Source organism: Sinohyriopsis cumingii, chromosome 9 (assembly GCF_028554795.1).
Source record: "Sinohyriopsis cumingii isolate HCF-2022 chromosome 9, ASM2855479v2, whole genome shotgun sequence".
In the NCBI taxonomy this organism is placed as follows: domain Eukaryota; kingdom Metazoa; phylum Mollusca; class Bivalvia; order Unionida; family Unionidae; genus Sinohyriopsis; species Sinohyriopsis cumingii.
This window is the reverse complement of record NC_142969.1, coordinates 36,756,687-36,779,117: the sequence shown is the minus strand read 5'-3', so window position 1 is coordinate 36,779,117 and position 22,431 is coordinate 36,756,687. Positions and strand designations below refer to the sequence as shown.

General features: G+C 34.8%; 1 protein-coding gene across 1 annotated transcript in view; it reads right to left on the bottom strand.

Annotated features, from left to right (window-relative positions):
* Nucleotides 1-22,431, bottom strand: part of LOC149791556 (transient receptor potential cation channel subfamily M member 2-like) — a 154,349-nt gene that overhangs the window by 85,032 nt on the left and 46,886 nt on the right. Inside the window, exons 11-12 of the mRNA XM_089969447.1 lie at nucleotides 2,322-2,450; nucleotides 1,454-1,554 (exon numbers count right to left, since the gene is read on the bottom strand). Of these exons, the coding sequence (XP_089825573.1) occupies nucleotides 1,454-1,554; nucleotides 2,322-2,450 (230 nt within the window). The remainder of the gene's footprint in view (nucleotides 1-1,453; nucleotides 1,555-2,321; nucleotides 2,451-22,431) is intronic.

The following is a 22,431-nucleotide window of genomic DNA, read 5'->3' as shown; positions in this document are numbered from 1 at the left end:
CGGGAAGGCATATTACATTGTTCCTTTAAGAGCCAAGTCTTCCCTTTAATGTTTACTTCTTACATTGAATGATTGTAAAAAGACATTTATAAATTTGCAGCTAATTCAAATGCAGCCATTTCGCATTCATATTTTCTTAAATACCTATTCATTGTCTCAGATCCCTAATAAGCTTAACAGCGAACATAAGAAAGAAGGATAAATATAGCACAAGAATCAAAATACAACATCTTAAAGTTCCAGCATCTCTTGATGTAAACTAGTGCAAGAGTCTTCCATCTTTTGAGTTATTACGATGAAACTAATTTAGGATAACGCAAAAAATGACAATTAATTGGATGTCTAATAGCTAGATGGATTCAGGTTTTCCTGTTTATGTTGAGTTAGGTTCATATGCTTACATAATACTAGAAGACAAAACATGATCTAAGCATTTCGGGTCTCTCTTATTCAGGCGATAGTAGGATAAATGAATTTATTTTCCGTCATTTTCTTTATTTACTTGGATTTTGTGGGTGCAGTCACGAGCAATTATTTCTCGGTTAGATTAGGCTTTAATTGCATGATGTTGCGAATGTAAATAAAAGATCAATAGACAATCGAAAATGTATCAGTAGATATTAAAAAATGGTATTGATACCTATCACTGCTGTACAGCTTTAAATTTTAATATGTCTACATAGCTTTGTTTAATTAGAACAGGTGGAAAAAGACTTTAAATCTGTTTAACGTTGGTTTACATGATATTCAATTGCGATACCAGTTTTAATATCTGAGTAACGAATATATATCTGGTTAATTTGTCGTTAGGTACATCATGTATTGCGGTTGATTTGGTGTGGTCATTGTTGTAATCTTTACATCCAGCTAAGGTTAATTCATTTGTTTCCATGGGTATAAATTAATTTCTTGGCTTTCAATTTTCGTGTGTTTCGAAATATATGCTTTTCATTGGAATTTATTTTTATCAGCGCCTTGATAAACAAATCATCAGCATTATAGAGCAGGCTCTAAAATGTTCACAAACGTGCAATAAAAACTAAAACAATAACTTAATAAAAATATCTGCAATAAAATAATGATGCAAGTAAAACGTAATCACAGCTATAGTAAATTTACAGGACAAAATATCAGATAAGTAACTGACTTTAAAATAAATGTGATACGAAATTTTTTCATCAATTTGAAATTCTTCAAGACAAATAACACCCTTTCATAGGAAATGATTGAGAAAACAAACACTAGACATTAATAATATTTTAGCACTAAGCAATACTTTTGTAATTTGCTTTACGAACTCACCAGCTGTCACAGAATAATCAAAAGAATAAAATGTAACAGACCTATGCAACAGACCAATGTTCTAGGTTGAAAAATGCATGTTTCTTAAACAATATTTAATGTTCTAGCTCAGGCTTTCTTGGTCAAATGTAATTATTATAATGAATCTTACCGTCTGTTTTTGTCAATCTGAAGATCTAGCTCTCTATCTTCAGCATGGTGTGACATGGCGGAGAATAAAGCATGTGCATATAGGGCAGTAGCAATAGCATCCTGTAAACATATAGCAAAGCTATATAATGGTTAGGTTGGTTTTTGTTCTTTTTTATGTAAGTTTTATATATTATCATATTTAGTAATGGAACCAAAGAAGAATGCTCTTCTGTAACGTATTAATATGAACGTCCAGTGTAGAAAAGAAGCAAATTAACTGGTTAACAAGGTAAATTGGATTTGCATGCTTACTTTCACCAAAATCATTTTATCAACATTAGCTAATAATTGAAAATACTTTGTCATATTCTGAACGTTTGTCAAAAGCCTTTTTGAAGTCATTTTAGTTTGCGCCAAAACCGAATTTGACCATATATGACAGAAGTCATCAAGGCATGACATTCTTTATATTTTACAGAAAGGATTCTGGTTGTTGATCAATTATGTGTGTCATTGCTAGCAATTGAAAATAAACAAAACCTGAAAATTAATACGTTTTCTTTTCAAAACTTGCTATAGAATTTATCAAAACTCGAAGTAAAGCAAGGTAGAGTATGACTCAAAGTTCTGCATTTAATACATTCTTTTTAGTTAGAAACGATTGTGTGAATCTATAGGAAAATAGGCAAACTAGACATTCTCTAAAGGTTAGGAGACGATTTAGATAACAATATGTTCTTATATGTGAAAAACGCAAATTTTAAGTTATGCGAACCGAGCGAACAATATCATGGCACACTCGAACCTTTTGTTCTTTGTTTGACTATTCAAGCATTTTGACTACATCTGTCCTGTCATTTCGTGGAGGTCCTAAATTTCTAAAGTACTTGTGGAATCATATTGAAGGTTGGGAAGGTGTAAGTGAACAGATGATCCCATTTGTGCGGTAAAGCATCCACTGCACAGGTTTTCTCTGGATTTTTGGTTAGGAAAATGTACAAAGGAGCCTGTTGGGACTAGAACGAATCAATTTGTGAAGACAGTCTTCAACTCAGTCGAAATCTAGAGATGGAGTAAGTTCTGATTTCACTACAGTCGGTAACTTATCGAGACTAGTCACTATGAACACACAATCAGACAGTTCTAGTGTTAGCAACTGTAGCCGGCCATAATGGAGCAACAAATCGTCGAAATAATAGAGTATAGAGAACCCCAGAGACATCATGTGCATGGCATCTACTCCCATAAAAGTGATAAAAGCACCAGGTGCGGAGTTGATGTCATTTTTTGATGATTGAAAGGACACGCCCATATGAAAAATATCTACCCTGGTATCCACAGAAACCAATGTAAGAGGGACACACTAAAGGTGTGGTAGCAGAAGAGGGATTGAATCCCTATATCTGACCTCCCCCGCCCCCCCCCCCCCCGCCATCCCTGGATTAAGCATTACTTAATGGGTTAGCAACCACGAAATTCTTTTAGAATTTACTGATAGCTTCATCCGATCTGATTGACGCCACGATTGAATTAGCCATAGGTACTTAAAATGGCTATTAAACATACGTTATCTGCCAAGCCGTATGTACTCGTCTCACGAAGAACAATAACTCAGTATTGGTTGTTGGTTTCTAACGGCACTTTTACCACATTAAGAGTTAAATCATGCAGAATCAATGGGAGCTAGTGCCTTTTTAAAGCACATTGAAGTAGCTGGCGTGGGCACAGTGGCGTCACTAGGGTTATTGTCACCCAGTGCGGTAACTCATGGTGTCACTCCCATGGACCAACTTCCTGCACAAAATTTGGTGTCATTCCCTCTGATGGTGTCACTCGGTGTTATCCGCACCCCCCCCCAGTGACGCCACTGCCTGTGCAGGTATTGAATCGCGGTTCTTTAATTACCGACGTTATAAAAACTGGGCTAACGTAGTTCTGAACAAAAGACTAGTACAACAAATTGACCCAAACCAGATGCTCCAAAAGATAGAGGATTCTCTTTTATTATTGCTCTCTCTCTCTTTAATTAGTTTTTCAAAAGAGCTTCCAGTTCTATTCATAAATAATGTAAAATGTGTGTGTGTGTGTGTGTGTGTGTGTGATTTAGATTTAATGTAGCTTTAACAATTATACAGTTATATCGTTACGATATATGCAGCGTAGCAGCTTATAGGATTCACGGTACTAATTCAGTTCCCATAGTAAACCTATGCAAACACCATGATATTAAAATTCAATAATTTAAAATTTTTGAGTGCTTATGATCAAATCTATATTTATCAGTAGAGAACTATAGAGTCATGTGCTAATTTTAGTAATAAGTGTTCCAAACTCAAGACTGTTAAAAGACTGAAATTCCATCAATAAAACAATGGCTCTATTTTTTTTCACTTACAACTAGGATAAGCTCTTAAAAGATTGTTTTTCCTAAAACATAACTTACATTATTACCCAATCCTGGTTAGCCATTCTCATATATACTCTATTTTATATTCAACAATTTCAAGGCTGGTTCCCATTTTTCCATACCATTAGTACTGTGTGTCTTATATTCACCCTTGATTTTATTGACAGCCCTAGGAATTGTATACGTCAGCAATATGAATAGTTCTGCTTTTCAAAGATTACATTAGAGAATATTACATTATATTGCAATTTCATCTTCACCTAAAGACCAATGGGGCATTTCAGGCAACATTTAAATATTTTTGCTTTATTTAAGAAAATCAGAAAAAAATATTAAAATAAAGCTGTCTAACAAGAATCATCTTTTTTAATATCACCATTTATCGCTCTTCAATTTAATGCTGAAATATATTACCAGCCTTGTCACATTATGTAATTAATGAGTAAAAGTTCAAGGTGACCATCTATATATACATGTATTATTACAGAAAAAGATATTTAAATGACAAAAATTACCTAAATTTCCCCCCAGAAGACATATAATTTAAACCTAAATTAAGGTAGACATAATTCCAATAAAATGCAAAATATAAACTTTTAAAACATACACTGAAAAAATGAGTGGGATGCAAAATCATGAGAGGTCATCACTATTAAGCATGGTGAAAGAGACCTAAGTGATCATATCTGAAGCATTATGTTTCAAAACACAACTAGGAAATATCATATTGCTTACTGTAAATACTCTATAAATGGTAAATTATATACATTTTATATATGTATTGCTTAGATATAAACCAAAGGGCAAAACACTCCACCTAACATAGTCAAATATAAACATTGTTCCCCTCCCCCCTTCTTGGCAACAGCTGATATATCTGAATGTGTTTATTATTCCACTGACAGTTACTCAGTGGTTTATAAAGGGTATTAATTTTGCTTGTTATCCACAAACAGAACCATATGATTGCATTTATAGTGATGTTAACTGCACTTGCATATATGGAGACACTGTATTGCTGTGGCTGTCTATAGGACTCACAGTACTAATTCAGCTTCCATAGTAAACCTATGTAAACACCATGATGTTAAAAATTCAATAACTTAAAATTTTTGAGTGCTCATGATCAAACTTATATTTATCAGTATAGATGAAACGTGGATGTCAGCTTCTGTGTTGAGGAAAGGATATGAGGCGTGTCATTTTCTGGACCTGCATGTGTTTGAAACACGTGAATTCAATTCCGCACCATAGAGTCAGGTGCTAATTTTAGTAATGAGTGTTCCAAACTCCAGACTGTTAAGGGACTGAAATTCCATTTTAAAAAAACAATGTCTCTAATTTGTTTGACTTACAGTTAGGATAAACTCTCAAAAGGTTCTTTATCCTAAAACATAACTTACCTTACTAATCAATCAGGGTCAGCCAAACCCATATATGCTCTATTTTATGTTTTCACCCATTTCAAGGCTGGTTCATATTTTTCCATATCATTAGTACCGTGTGTCCTATAGTGATATCTAGCACTGGAACATCATACCGCAGACATACAGCATCATGACCCAACCAGTCACATTATGACCAGGCCGACCAGTCCTAACACCAACCTTAAATACTGAGCCCAAAGCAAGGCATCTGCAGTATCAATTTTAGAAGTCGTTGGTATGACTCGGCAGGGGTTGGATCTCTGACCGACCACATCCGAGGCGAACACTCTAACCTCTTAGGCCACCGGGACGGTGTTCATAGTATTGCATAAATACCCAATAAACATACTGAGCCCTTAGAATTTAATTGGTAGAACAATCTTAAGTATATTACCACCACCACCTTACTGCCCAAACATTACAACATGACAAAAATGGATAGCATTTCCCGAGAGTCATAGAAGGAGAAGTCTCACAAAACCCAGTTGTAAATATCCGTTCAAAATACATTCCCCACAACTGACTGGAAAAGTTCAACCGTGCACATCTACATTCCCAAAATATATCGCTTTTCTGCCTGAAATGTCCCTAAATATATACAAGAGGAAAATGTAAAATGATATTGTGCAACTAAACCAACCAGTATCTAGCCAACAAAGTTTCAATAAAATTATACAACCAGTTTGGAAGGAAAGGCAAGATTGATCTGAATTTCCAAAATAAAATGTGTTCCATGTTCGATACATTGTAAACAAATATCCCAAAATATGGCAAGGAAAAAGAAAGAGCAGAGAAAAATATATTGTGCATTGTTTCATTATAATCCTCCAAAGTTTGTGGGAGGAGTAGCAATAGCAAATCTTATCAGGGACGGACAGAGATACATACGGGATGTACGGGAGCAAAAATATTTTCACTAATCCCTGGAGTTAAGCAATAAACAGCTTATGTTTACCTTCCCGTGCCGCCAGAAACATTTGGCTATATCTGGACGATTATTTAGTACTGACCAAATAAGAAGATCTAGACAGGGGTTCTCAAAAGCAGGTTCCTTCTCAGATTTCTTCAGAACTACACCTTGTGAGAGAAAAAGTCATATTAGCTTATATGACTACGTATAAATTTAAACGAAATGACTTAAAACAATTATGTCGTATAGACAATCACGTCATTGAATTCAACAATGCAGCAGTCAGATTAAACAAAAGCGATATTTCATTCAATATGCGCAGTGACCTCCGAAGAAACCTCCGATAGCGCCAGCCTAAAAGCACGCTAGCGAAATCAATATTTTAGAAAAACAGAGAACCAGATACAAACTCATAAATAATTACCTGTTATTCTTATTTTCCCCTCGTTATGATATTACTTAATGTCAAACTCATGTGTCTGAATTTCAATAAATGATACTCTTCGTTTCTTCACTTGCCCATACATTAACAGTGCTGCAACCACGTAACTTAAGGTTTTCAGATCAAAATATTTTAATAGAAAATAGTAAATACACATAAGATCAACTGGTGGATAAAACTCATCTCTCAATCTTCATCGCACTTTTAGGAATTAAGAAGAGCGACAGTTAACACAACCGCAAAAACTGCTAATGCTATAGCATGATATCCCACCCAGTGACATTATACTGACATCTGGCCAACCAGTCCTAAAACAAGCCTCTTAATTATGAGCGACTAGTAAAGTAGCTGTAAATACCGTTTTCATAATACTTTGGTATGACTCGACCGGGGTTCGAACTCACGACCTCCCGCATCCGAGGCGGAAGCGCTAACTTTAGGCCAGCGGAGCGGTATAATATTTGTTTCCGAATATAAATAATTTAGTATCCTTAAATGTATCATGCGCAAACACATTACATGCGCCTCAACCGAGCAGTCTTATTTATGGGTAAAGCAATGAAAACTGAATCAGTTCATTATAGTAACTAAAGATTATTACGTTAACAAAAATGATATGGTTCAAGATAACCTTCACTAAATTGTAATTAGCACCTTCATCTAAATCAAGCACATTTCTATTATATCTCCAACAATAAGGTTTTAAAAATGCATTAAAAATGTTCAAGGAATATGTTAACCAATTAAATGCCTTAAGGAAATATCTTTGGAAAACTTAACATTTCGATTAGTATTTTTGTTTCAAATTAATTTAGCATATTCCTAAGACGTTGTGCATGTTTTTTTTAATGTTTCAAACAAATATTCAAAATTTCAAGACAATACAATATAGAAGGAGTTGAGTATAAAACAACAAAGGAATGTTGGTTGGTTTCTAAATGGGACTTCCTGTTGTCATGACTTTAGGTCTTATTCTATGTAAAAGAACGACGCGAAGCCCTCAAGTTTAGTCAACTCAGCCAATAATTTATTTTTAAGCTACAAAGTGGAAATTTAAAAGAGACACTTATATTATTGTGAATTAAATCCCTAATAATATTAAGGTTGTATCAACATTCCAAATGAATAGAATGTTCCGAATAAATACAAATAGTCTTCAATATCCGTTTTATAACAACTATGCAATCCAGAATGTTTTTGAACAAGTTCCAAAAATTCGAAATAATACAATATTCATAAAGCAATGAGTACTTATTAACTCAATGAATAATATAAAATAATAATTCGTATCGAATTATAGCTGAACACAACCACAAACCCTGATCAATGGTTCCCATAGACTGATATGAAACAAGAATCAATTATTTGTTTATATATATATATATATATATATATATATATATATATATATATATATATATATATATATATATATATATATCTGTCTGTGTGTGTGTGTGTGTGTGTGTGTGTTGAGAGAGAGAGAGAGATTTTCACTTCACCAATAAAGTAATAAAATGTGAAGTCTTTCCAACGGGAAAACCTGGTCTAACTATAATCATCACTGACATTTAACTCTTGCTACATAAAAACATTACAATTGCTGATCCTATTTCTTTGATTTGGACAGAAGCAAATAATTTGCTAAGTGCCAATATGCATATATATGTAGCGATTCAAGGATATATACGACTATTGATATACAGATGGGCGGTAGTAATGCAGTGTCGTAGTAACCCCCATGTAATCTTGCAACTGCGAGGATGTGCGAGACCCAGAATGTGTTGCTATGCCATTGCAGTATAGTGCTAGGTCACAATCACTTTCTGCTATCCCATTGTGCAGCATAAATGCATATTACTTGTATATTCTAAACTGAAGAATAAAATCATAGATATTATTGCCATATCATATTTTTGAAATGTATCTTGTAAAAATTGTCATTTTGTGTTATTATAATCACAGTGATTTAAAACATCATTATCCGATCGATTTTAAGATGACAACATCGTCATGTATGATTTAGATTATTAGTGTTTTAATGTACTGGTATGTAGCTAACCACACGATAATATGGAAGAAAGTAAGCAAACATGCCTACACATGACTTCTTACCTTCGACGCCATCCATATATGAATCCAAAATGTAATGCTTGAGATAGTTTTCGCCCAGCAAATTTTTTATCACCTGACCCACGTCCTTCAAGGTGATTTCCTTAAAACAATGGTTGAAATTGTAAGTATATAATGTAGATGCTCTTTCCTGAAATTCCTATACTGATTTTACAGTATGGGATTACAGAGAAAGAAACACATTCACCTAAATGCAAACTTGTTTATACATAATTTTTCAGGTCATATTTATGACATCAATATTTTTAATTCGCAGAGTTTGCATAAATTATAACATTTTCATTTGCATTGGAATGTATTGATATGGTGCCAAAATATAAATGTTGACAGACACACAAATACAGCAACACAATGAATTCCACATGACTGACACAGGACCATACCATATCATAATAACACGCTTGGAACTTTCGCCAAGTGTCCTAAACAAGCGAACACATGATGCTGTGATTAGGAATCAAATCACCAATGATGACTGATGATATATATATATATATATATATATATATATATATATATATATATATATATATATATATATATATATATATATATATATATATATATATATATATATATATATATATATATATATATATATATATATATATATATATATATATATATATATATATATATATATATATATATATAGAAGTAGATGAACGTCAAAAATAGCTAGGTCTGTCTCGCTATTTTTAAGGGTTCAATAAAGGAACTGCAAATGGCACATTATGTCCAGTGAACTTAAAGAGAATACCTGTCCAGAAAATAAATAAAATCACCAAATCTAATTTAATTTTTGTTAATGTGACATTCACACTACCAACTCTGCATATTTAGTTGTTCTTTTGAGCAAATGCTAATACAAATTTCTTGGAAATTATTTAAAGAAATTATTATATATTGTCTTCAATTGAAATACAAAGGTGAATAAATGGCTTCCATTTAAAACTACAAGCAATCAATTTTAAAGGACTCATTCTTAGACAAAATTGTTTACTATACATGCAAGCAAGTTTCTTTGACATCGGTTGAAGAGAACGCAAGTTGTGAATAGAAATTTAATTCAGTGATATTTTATTTTGGTAAGGATGACTTTGACGTTTAAGGTACAAGTTCCCGTACCAGTATGTGTATTTTGGTAGTAGAGAATAACTCATGTGTAAAGTTACGTATCAATCGATTGTGTAGTACTGAAGTCGTTGCCTGGAAACAAGGTATAGTGACCAGGTCTGCTTTTGGCAAAGCAATATCTCCTTTGAAGCTACCAATCCTCCGATGAATATGATTCTTTTTGGGGATAAGGACCACAACTCGTATTACCTTTCATTTTATTTTGTTAACGAGCTATGTTATATTCTCTAAATGTGATGTTATGCCAAATTCTAATAACGGCAACCGTGATCGTGCAGCTCCTGAGCCCCAAATCAAAATAATTCTTTATTAGGTAAACGGAACACCTGTATTAGAGTTCGTTGAATATGTGAAGTGAAATGCATGTATTAAGCTGTGTTAAAATATTTTCAATAAAAGTGCCATTATCGTCTTAAATTGAAAAGCATCGGCACATTTAATGTCCAGCAATACTGACATGAACTATGGTTCTCCTGACTCCTAAATCATCTGGCCCATTCATTTGGCTCTAAGGGAAACACAGGTACAAAGTTAGATCTAAATCGTTTCATGCTTGTTATCATCGTATGGAACCCAAAATGAAGGCACCGCTTTACCAATATACGCACCCTAATTATGTTCTGGAGGCAATGACAAGGTACACTAAAATTCTACTCTAAAATATTATTTAAACAGTCAAAAAACCTACCTTTTCATGTTTCTTTCTTCTTATGTTGTGCAATAAAACCCTTAAGATGCTTCTCGAAGAGACCTAGTGCAGATAAGGAGCAGATTAATCTACAGAAATCAAATTGATCACTTACAATAAATCTTTTTTTTCTTTCAGGAATATGAATATTTAAAAAAAAATCTAAAATCTAATGCATGTTGACTGCAAGTATTTTCTTAATGTACATGTATTTTAGTTAGGGTCGATCGGAAATCATTTGATATAACAAAAGATTATTCATATTTAAGTTTTCTTTTGAAGATTATTATAAAATTCAGTAAAATAGCTATTTATTCTAAAGGAATAGCTGTAGCGTGTACCACTTGTATATAAATCCAAAGATTTTTTAACTTTTCAATGCTACTATCATCACATCGTTGTAGTCATGGAAGTAGGAGCGAAGGATTTTGGTGTTTTAGAGACAATTTATGTGGCACCTTACTAGCTTTTTCTTGTTTGTAGAAAGAAAAGATTAATTATATCTCTCGGATTAGCTGAAAAATAATCATATTGAAGTAAACTTAAAACAAATATCCTGGTTTGAAGGTATATACAATCTCCCTTCCCGAAAGCTAAATGGTACGTCCCCGATGCTTCAATAAAATCGGAACGTTTTTACTCGTCACCTTTCTTTTGTTGCGAGTCTATGCTCTTTAAATAAGTAACGGCAAAGAGTGAACAGAAACAAGCTTTCTAAAATTCAACAAATAATTTATTTCCCTAGAAAACAAAGTGTAAAAGAGATAAAAAGAACTTACGAAATTGAGAATTAATTCCCAAATAATCCAAGAATTATAGACACAAGTCATAATACAATTTAGTACAAGTCCAGAATAAATCCAGTCATATTATTCCAGGTTTAAATTTACAATAAATTCCACTGAATACCAGTATCCAAGAATTGTATCAGAGCACCTTTGTATTTCCAGAGAAAATAATCACTTGAATTAAAAACTTTGAAGAAATACATTTTCCAACCCAAAAATGAAAAACTAGACAAACCGTATGATACAGCTTCAAAGTGCTAGATCTTAAAGCACGACTGAAGAAATAGTCTCAGTTACAAGATTATATAGTGCCCCATCAGTAGGATCATCGGAAAGGCGCATATAAATAATTAACTTTGATTATTGTCAGTACGTTGTTGGTGGTGTTTGTTTTATAATCTTGACAATATAAAAGCTTTTATGTATTATCTAATATTGTAAAGCACATAGAGTTTCTAAAGGTTAAGCGCTGTACTAAGTCCACACTATTATTATGATGATGGTGATGATGATGATGCATGGAGAGATGAAAAGACGGATTAATGAAAGTTACTGGATTCATCAGCTAGTTATTAGTTTTATATACAACAAATTGTTGGATTCACCGTGATTGGATTAGAATAAAATTTCCGTTTGTTTCAACGATGATGTATTAATCCACTGGATTTCCTTTTAGCAATCTTTTTGTTAATAGCATTATGTTGAGAAAAATAAAAGAATTGGCATTTTCAAGTGTAATATTACAAAAGATTCTGTTCACGTTAAAGTAAATGCAGTATTATTAGTGTCAGATATCAATTTAAAATCAGGAAATGGAAATTTTAAGTTCTATGTAGCTTTGATACCTAGATTGTGCACATTCCAAACGGCAAGATGTAATGGTGTCTTCACTTTATATATTAACATATATGACCTTTAGGATATATTTAGGGGCCCCGAGTGGCCGAGTGGTCTAAAGCGCTCTCCGTTACGGATCACTGCCATCTCACCTCTGTCTGCGCCGGTTCGAGTCTCGGATTCAGCCAATGTGGGTATGTGAGAAAGCTTGCCAGTAGCTTCTCGTGGGTCGGTGGTTCTTTTCGGGTCTTCGCGGGTTCTTCCTCCACCAATAATACTGGCCGCCATGTATAGCCTATCGTGTGCTGAAAAATGGCGTTAAACCCCACAACAACAACAACAACAACAAAGGATATATTTATTATTGCTACTGCAGTACGTTGGTTTTCTAGCATATCACGCACCATACCATATCACATAATTGGTACACTTTTATCTGCGCAGTTTTATATTTTTTAAATGTCAAGATGTTAACCTATCACTTTATGTGAATGTGATTTTTTCAACTAAGCCCAAGGAAGTCTAATTAATGGTTGGCTGCGACCGTTGGAATTTTCCTTCCCTCACCTCTGAAACCTTTGTACAGTGTTAATGTCAGCCATTTGATGGCCATTTTTTTACAATTCTACTGCCCAAGGGTCACTGGGGACAAAAGTTATATCTGTCGGAATGTGGACATTGCACCCCACAGGGGCTCCTTACAATACAACTGAGAGTATAAGTCGTTGGATAGAAGGCTGGGGTTCCCAAAGTGCTACACGCGACCGACTGACATAACAAGCGTGGTTTAAATTCAACCTAAAGGAGGATACTCTCCCAACCTCAGTCTCTCCAAATTACTACTGAGCTTCGAGCCAATAAATATTAGAAATACAATTTACTTCCCAAAATACAGAGTGAGTTCTAGTGTTGTTCCAAATATATTGAAATATTGAATGTGTTGATGTGCCTGTAGTCTCGAATGTGTTAATATGCCAATGACATGGAATGCGATGATGTGCTATCTTTTAATATATCGCATTAATATAATCCAAAATAGCCTTGACTGAATTCACAATAAGTTAACGTCTTAGTCAAATAATATTATTTGTAATTCTGGTGAATAATAATGTGAATATATAAATCCGCCCAAATCAAAAACTGAACACAACAATAAGAATGATTTTTCATCAGATGTTAAAACACTAAGCCACGATACTAGAGCCAGGATGTCGGTTAGTCACCTCTCTAAAGCATTAAAGGTTATAAGCCAGTTTAGGAATTTCCAAGTGGAAAATTTATGTCCATGACTCAAATTTAAATCAACATGTTTACCTCCATTAAGAATTATTTGAATATTTAATCGATAGTCTCAGCAAAATATGAGTTATGTGTTATTTTGTTTAAAAATTGCTGTCTTTGGTCAGACACACCATTAACCTGATTTTTGGAAAAAAGTAAGGTACAAATTATATACAAAATCCCAAATAATGCTCTTCTCTAGAATGAAGCTTCTGTAGAAGTGCCGGAGAATAGACTACCCCTTTCGCTTATTGTTTCAGTCTGGGGTAATTCCGATTTTTCCAAACTTTATCCAGTAAAGAGCGAGGAAAACCAATTCCTTGTCATATAACATTGGCAGGCCGTGGCATAGCAAGTATCTGATTTCCATCTTTCAATCTATTCAATTGAAAATTATACATTTTCAATTCAATACTCATTGCATATATATTTGCCGATTTCCCTTTTAATAAAAATGTATACAACTAGTAGTATATCAAAGACACATTGTACATACTATTTACACATGCATGCATTTTTAATGCAGATAAGATTGATCACATGCAACTGTGTAATGACGGAGTGAATGAACTCGTCGCAGCCCTGTCAGTATCTCCGCTACAAAATGTAGTTCTTAATCTTTTGCAAATAGTCTCAATCTAGATACTAATATCAATGTCCTTTGCAGATTGATAAGTTGTTTCTTTTAGTATTTTAATTTATATTTTCATTCATAGTGATTAAATAAATAAATAGAGATACGTATGATTTAAACAAAAGAGATGTTTTTAATGAAAATGTAGAGTACTACAAACACAGTGTGGTTAACTACCTGAACATTGACGGCGCTAGCATCACAAATGGCTAGAATATTTAAATGAGTTAGAAATATAAACGGAAAGAAATGAAGCACCGTCAGGAAGTAATTTCAATAACCCACATACTGATATAGAAAGTTTAGGGAGGGTAGAGCCACCTTCGGACATTTTAATATTAAATAATACTAATAGTTTTTATAAAACACAAAGAAAGAGATACAATTAAATAAAGCATTAAAGAGATTACATTATGTGTATTTCTCCATATATAGAAATATACCTTACAAGTCTTGACAAGGTATTGTAACTTTGTACCATTGGTACTGTGAATACTATATTAAATATCATGGAACATTTACACTTGACCGTTAAGTCCAATGTTCTTGTAGATTGCTTGATGCAAATTCCGTTCTCTTTTTTCCCTCTCTATCTCCCCACATCCCCGTAATATCTCCCATTATTCATGAGAGAGAGAGAGAGAGAGAGAGAGAGAGAGAGAGAGAGAGAGAGAGAGAAGAAATCAAAGAAGATTTCGATGAAAGTCTGCACCAAGTTTAATTTATTTAGAAGACGTGAATTCTTATTTGTATGGTTATTTTATTACAACGCTAATGATTAATCAGTGGAAATTCATCACAAGTTGAGAGAATATAGAACCGACAGTTTACTGTTGAATAAAACCTAATTTTGAAAAAAAATATTTATATATGTGTGTTAATCCGACTTGGGCAGATCGCATTAGTATTGTTATCAACAAAAAATAATATCTCAGCTAAACTAATGGATGTTAGCTATATCGTGAAGATTTTTTTAAATGAGAATATGCTTTAAAATAAATGTTAAGAATTTAATCCTGCTAATACATATTTCATCGCCCTTGCATGCATAAAAATCTCCTTAATGCATTGTTTTATTACATCTAAATAGCTGTCAGCTGCTACCTAAATTAAGTATCAATTACATTAAAAAATAAGCATACGCTCTGATTTTGCTTGTGCAAGTTTGCCCGAACCCGAAGGAAACTATCGTCACCCTCTGCGTTGCCCATTGAATATATATATATATATATATATATATATATATATATATATATATATATATATATATATATATATATATATATATATATATATATATATATATATATATATATATATATATATATATGTATGTATATGTATATATTCATTAATAGTGTGAGTCCATAATTAAGTGACGACGGCAGATAAATGTGTCTAAAGTGTCCATTGCTGGAGTCCCTCACTTGTCCAATGATATCAACTTATTATTCATTGACTAATTTTTTATATAATGTCATGACCTCTAAAACGATGAGTACATATCTTGAGAGAACAAAGTTTGCTGCCAGAATGTTACATGTATTAAGGTTGGGTTTAATATCGCATCGCCAGAATTGTACAATAAGTTTGCGACGGACTTGGAAGTTTGATTGTCTTTTGCGTTTGCAAATGAGCATGTTTGTTTGATAGTCTCTTCAGAGTTCACTATTAAACGATTGCTAGAAGACAATCCCCAATTAATGAATGTAGGATATTACTATGCACTATATAAATTGCTAGATCAATGAGCTATTGTATCTTCTATTTCTTCTTGTTTCTATTGCAAAAATGCATGGCAATAAGCCTTTCTTTATTACGATTGTTGTACACAACCCGACAGTAACTTCTGTCTCGACCAGTTTACTACTGTATATTACTACGTTAAATCTGTCACCATTCATCCGTATTGATTATGTTCTGTGCCTTTAAAATTTAGGTACGTAACCAGTCTTGCTAATTCAATTTATAACACATAGCTCATGGACTGTTCCTTTCTAAAAGAAACAATTGCACACATCCGATTCATATATCTGTCATAATTACATATTATGATACACATACATACTAAATTCCAAGAAAGATAACAAACGGTTTAACAGTTTGGATTTTAATGAAGATAGATCTTGAAATCCTGACAAAGCACGTTGTTGTATTAGGTGACTTTAGATCTCAGCCCATAATTCCAGAGTCGGTCAATAAGAAAGCCGGCTCATTTTGGATTCGGACGATTCAAGTTTAATTAAGAGATCATAACCAAAGTCCTCCAATTGGTCTTGTGAGTTCCGTGCGACTAAACATTATACGTCAAGGTACGTCGAAGATCGATATTTTAACTGGATACTAAAAATGATAACCAAATGAAAAAAACTGAAGTGGCCGCTGATAAAGGACAGTATATCCACATTAATATTATATAAATTGTGGAAAGGTCTAAAAAGACCGGTTTGGGTAGTCCGGCGCTGGATATATTAACAAGAGTATAGCGTGACAGCAGTGGTCCTACCGACTCCGATTGTAACAAGAATGGGAATTAACGCTTCTGTTAGGTTTTGTGTTGGCTTTTATTTTGCAGGATGCAAGGTGTAGACGTAATACGTGTGTTTGTGTTTGTGTTATTTTTTCATTTTAACGTAGCTTGAACAATATGAGTAGCAGCAGAGAGGGTGAACAGACCACTTAGGGGAATGGTCACCCTTGTGTTTTACCAAAAAAAATAGTGACCACTCATAGAGGTCAATTACCACGTCTACGATTATTGTTTGTCCCAAACAGAACCGTAGACGCCCCTCTCTGCTGCTATCAATATTGGGAATCATCATCTGAATCATGGGAATCTTCATCTGTTTCATCTTCATCTGAATCTTCGGAATTTGTTCTATGTTTCAAGTAATATTCAAGTTCTGATGGTGGTTTTTCTATTTTTGGATTTATGTTTTTTCTGTGTTTATAATATATCATCAAACTTCTGTATTCCTCTTCTGCTGATATTAATTAAATTATTATGTTATAATAAAATGATACATCCAGAATCTCATACTGCAAGAACAGCACGAGAACGATTAGAAGCAATTAAAAAATTTCTTCCTGTCAAAGACTCATTTAGAAAAAATCTACAAGCGCAGCAAGAAGCAAAAGTTGAGTATGAAGAGGACACTAAAAAACTGTTTAAGCCCGTCACTGCAGCTACTGAACAAGTTACAACTGTCATCAAAGAAGATCTTCTTCCGGTATCAAAAAAAATAGCAAGAAGAACTAAACAGACAAGGGAGATTTTACGAGACCTTCCAACTGGCATAGCTGCGGCTCAGCCTCCACCTGTTGGTGAGGAAATACTTGAACGTATTGGAGAACTTCGTACTGAAGTCGCCGATGTGAGAAAAAAACTTGCATCTGAACCCAAAACAGCAGAAGAGAGCTTAAGATTAATTGCAAGATTTAACGAAGGAGTTGTTGAGGAAATTAGAAACACTGAAAGAGAGAGATTACCTGAGTTGATATCAAAAAATATATCTAATAAATCTAATTTTTTAAAACCCTTTTATGGAAAAACAAATGATGATGATTTCATTAAATGGATATATCGCGTATATTACAATAAAAAACAAGCTAGAGGTCAAGAATTTAAAAGACTTAAAGAAGAAGTAGAAAGATTTAGAGGGGGACGGGAACAACCAAAACAAGGAGAGTCCTCCCAGTATCAGCTTCCTCCACCTCTGCAACAAATAGAACAACAACAACAATCTTCTTCGCCACAGCAAAGGTTGTTGTCGAAAATTAAAAAGGCTAAAGAGTCACTTAAATCACCCTTCTCGAAGAAAATTTCTGCATCGAAAATGACATTTACACCGACAGGTTCACCACATGGATTTCGAGAAGGTGAATCACCCCCGGACACCACTGAAGTACCTACTCCGGTAATGCAACCACCACCCCAAGATGAACCTAAAACAGGATCTGGTTTATGTCCTGATAATATCATCAATGACGTATCACGGTTAGAAGTTCTCATAGGAGGAAAACGAGCTGGAAATAATTCACCAGAAATAACCAATGAAGCAGCTGATATTTGTCGGCGACTATTTCAAGGTGGTATCATGGATATTGGCGTTTACCGAGAACTTATTGATGAGCTCGTTGATGACTAGTTGTTAGATAAATGGTAAATAAAATAAGATGATTGTGCATGATAATCATCGTAAACCCACACAGGTTAGAGCGGTAAACTCACGATTACCAATCTATAGTGTTATTTACGGAAATGGACTTGGTGATGTCATTCGAGGATTATTCACGAGGATAGCTCCCAAAGTAGCGCCTGTTGCAAAACAATTATCGATGAAGGCTATTGATATTGTTCGTGATAAAGCTCCTGGTGCAATTGTCAATGTTGCTGGTAAGGCGTTCTCGGCGATCAAAGAAAGATTATCACGATTATTGCGACGAAAACAACAACCACCGGTGAAACTGGCAAGTACTGAGGTGATGCCCGCAGACGTAAGTAAAATAATAAATCAGGCTGCAAATCAAAAACTAGCGGCGATATCTGAAGAAGCAGAAAAAAATATAACAGCAAATTTAATAGCAGGGGGCCGTTTTCGTCGACGATGATCATCATTTGGAAAAATGGTAACTATAATAAAATGTTCAGGCGCGAATCAGACCCAGCATTTGATATGGAGGCACCTGTCCTTAAGTACGAGTCAGTACGTGATTATCAATTTTATTCTTATGACGCAAGACAACCAAATCATCAGGGGAGAATCGAATTACAGGTTCATGATACAAGTAGATATTTCTTGCCCGCTGAAGCGTTTATTGAAGTAGAAGGTAGACTTGTAACGAATGTTGTAGCTAATACGCCATATGCTGCTAATTTGCGTGTTGGTTTTGTCAACAACGGAATTATGGCACTGTTTGATAGCGCCACATACATGATTGATGGAAAAAATATTGAATCAATTCAGAAGGATGTTGATGTTGCTACAACAATAATTGGTCTAGCGAGATATTCTGACGACTTTACAAGATCAGCTGGTCCAACAATGATGTTTGCTAAGGATATTACCAACAACGCTGATCATGTTCAGTATATTAAGTTACGAGCAGAACAAAATACTGCATCTAATCCACAACCGGTTGATTTTGAACACGAAGACAGACCGGGTGCTGCTTTTGATATTATAAAAAGTGTTAGTGCGACTTACAACCTAGGATTTGCAACACGCCGGGCGGCGCTGTCGGGAGGTGATAGAAATTTTTCGTGTGCAATTCCATTATCTCACATCTTTGGATTTTGCAGAAATGTTAGAAAAGTCATCTTTGGAGCTAAACACACAATTGTGCTCGTAAGAAAAGGTAATGATAATGATGCAATCTGGCGAGGTGCTGCTGTTGCCGAGGGTAAAGTAAATATATCAAAACTTTCATTGTGGATGCCAGTAATAACTCCATCTATTACTGAGGAACAAAAATTACTATCTTTTATGGATCAAGGCGGTAAATCATTGCTATCATGGTTAACAGTAACCACAGATGCTGCTCAAAGCGATATTAATGGTTTATTTACATGGCATATAGCATCACAACAAGGTGTTTCTGCACCACGACATATTTTTATTGCACTACAAGATAATGCTCGGACGAATAATCAAGAACGTTCACATATGATATTTGACAACCTTGGAGTTAGTGAAGTTTCTTTACGGATAAATGGACATCAAGAACCATCCGAGGATATACAACTAAATTATGCACAAAATCATGTAGCGCGCGCATATCATCGTTTAATGTCATTCATGGGACGTGATCAAAATATAGATACCGGGTTGCAAATATCACAACTAGATTTTACAGGTCTATATCCGATTTATTATTTTTCACTAGAACATCTTGATTTATCCAAACAATCTGTTGTTGATATACACTTTCGAGCTCATGTTAATGCCCTGCCAGAAATCGCGGCTGGTCCACCAATTGTTTATGGTCCTTACAGAGCGATCGCGGTCATACTTAGCGACAAGGCCATGTTACTTGAAGGTGGCAGTGGTCGAATGAGGGTCGTTGATGCACCGGTGGAAAATCTTTAATCGTGCTATTTAGAAAAACATATTTTATATAAAAATGTCGTATAGTCATGTTAATGTTACTCTGACCCCGGGTCAGGTAAAAAAGCTTCAATCAAAAACCGCCAACAAATGCGGAACTAAAATATCACTAAAACGAGATCATATTAGTGGTGGTCCAAACAAATTATCGTTGACAAATAATCAGATTAAACATTTCAATAAAGCCCTAGAATCAAAAACTGGAGTTCAATTTCATCTCTCCCCGAGCGCCATCAAAGACATGGTTAAAACGGGTGGTATATCCCCACTACTTGCGGCCATTCCGGCATTAATAGCTGCAGCTGCTCCAGCCGTAGCAAAAGCGGCCGCGTTAGGTGCTGTTGGAACAGCCGCTGGAATGGCACTAAAGAAAGCAACAGGGCAGGGATACAAAAAAAAGGGACGCGGTCTAAGATTACCGGGATCTCGTTGGGGGAGAGGCCTAAGGCTTCCAGGGTCATTTCGTTAAACGTTCCATCATCAAATTTTGATTTACTTGATGCTGCTAAAAAATTAAAAATATCTGCCTTTAGAGGTGTTTTTATGCGAGATCAATTACCGAAACAACCAAACAAACTAGAAACAGGTATTATTAATCTTGACAAAGGTTCCGGACCTGGTACTCATTGGGTATCATACGCGGTTGACCCGCGTGGAATTGTTTATTTTGATTCGTACGGGTTAGCTCCACCTGTTGAATTTATCAAGTATGTCGCACCACTCCACGCAACAACTAGCGGTTATAATGTTTGGTATTCAACGCTACCCACACAAACAATGACAGATCCGCCAATATGCGGCCGTGAAGTAATTAATGTACTCGACGCTATATCAAAATCATCCAGGCCGCCACATAAAGTCGTGCACGATTATACAAGCAACCGATATGTTGCGCGTAAAGCATTTTAAACAACGGATCTTATTATAATGGTTGACATTTACGGAAGATCTTCTACTAGTAAGAAAATAAAATCCGACGTTGATCTGTCAAAGTATGCGACTAAAGATGACCTCGCTGATATCATGAACCTGGCTGGAGTTGACCCAGATGAAGTTGTTATTTTTCAAGATCGATATGGTAAACTAAAAACCAGCAATATCAAATGGAATGATATAGTCCGGCGAGTACTTGGTGCAGTTACAGATAATATTCCCGTGTTTACTGATAGCGGCAAAATCAGAGATTCAAGTGTATCATTAGCAACCATCAGAGATGAAATTGCAAAAAGTGTTGCTAATCGCGTGAGAAACACCGGTGACACAATGACAGGTGAACTCAGCATGAACGGAAATAAAATAGTAGTTTTAAGAGATCCAACATCTGACGAAGACGCAGCAACAAAAAAATACGTCGACACCGTAGATAATAAATTATCCACGTTACGGGCTGAGTATGACGTTCACGCAGGAACTTTTGGAAGATTTCGAAGAAATTTTCAAAAAACCGATGATACCATAGATAAATTCTTCGGTACTCCACGCGCCATTGACATGAAACTCGTTGATATCAAAACTGGCCTAGACACGATCAAACAAACACAGCAAGACGTCGTAGCGGGAATTCCTGAGATTGTCAGTAAAACCAATTTGATTAAAATTTCAGCTGCAATAACTCCCGGGCATATCACAAACATCGTATGCACGGTATCATCGGGATTTGCAACATGGTCGCAGCAAAATAATACTATCAAATATACCGCAACAGTCACTGGCGTGTACAGGCTGTCTGTGTTTTCCGCCGCTAAGTTTGAAATATTTACAACGTTTCCATGGCGTCATTCCACAGACAGGTTTTCCGGGGTTGTATCTGTTGTATTAAATAGCGGAACCGAAGAAATATTTATTCTGGAAGCAGCTGATAAGAAATTAACCGCAACATCCTTCTGGTGGTGTTTGGAATTTGTAGCTGAAACACCTCAATTGGTTACGGCATAAAAATATATATGGACGGTGCACAATACAGATACAATCAAGCGCGTGAATGGCAGGCTGCGCTAAAAGATCAAGTCGATCAATATACAGTAAAAGTAAAAAAATATCGACGACGATTGGTTATCGTTGATGTGATTGTTTATTCAGTATCCGCTGTTGTTGCTGGAACCGGTGTAATATTATCAGCGTTAACAACGATGGCACCAGTAGCTGTAACTATCTGTATTTCAGCAGCAACAACTATTGCAGGTGTGCTTGGTATCATCACAAAAAA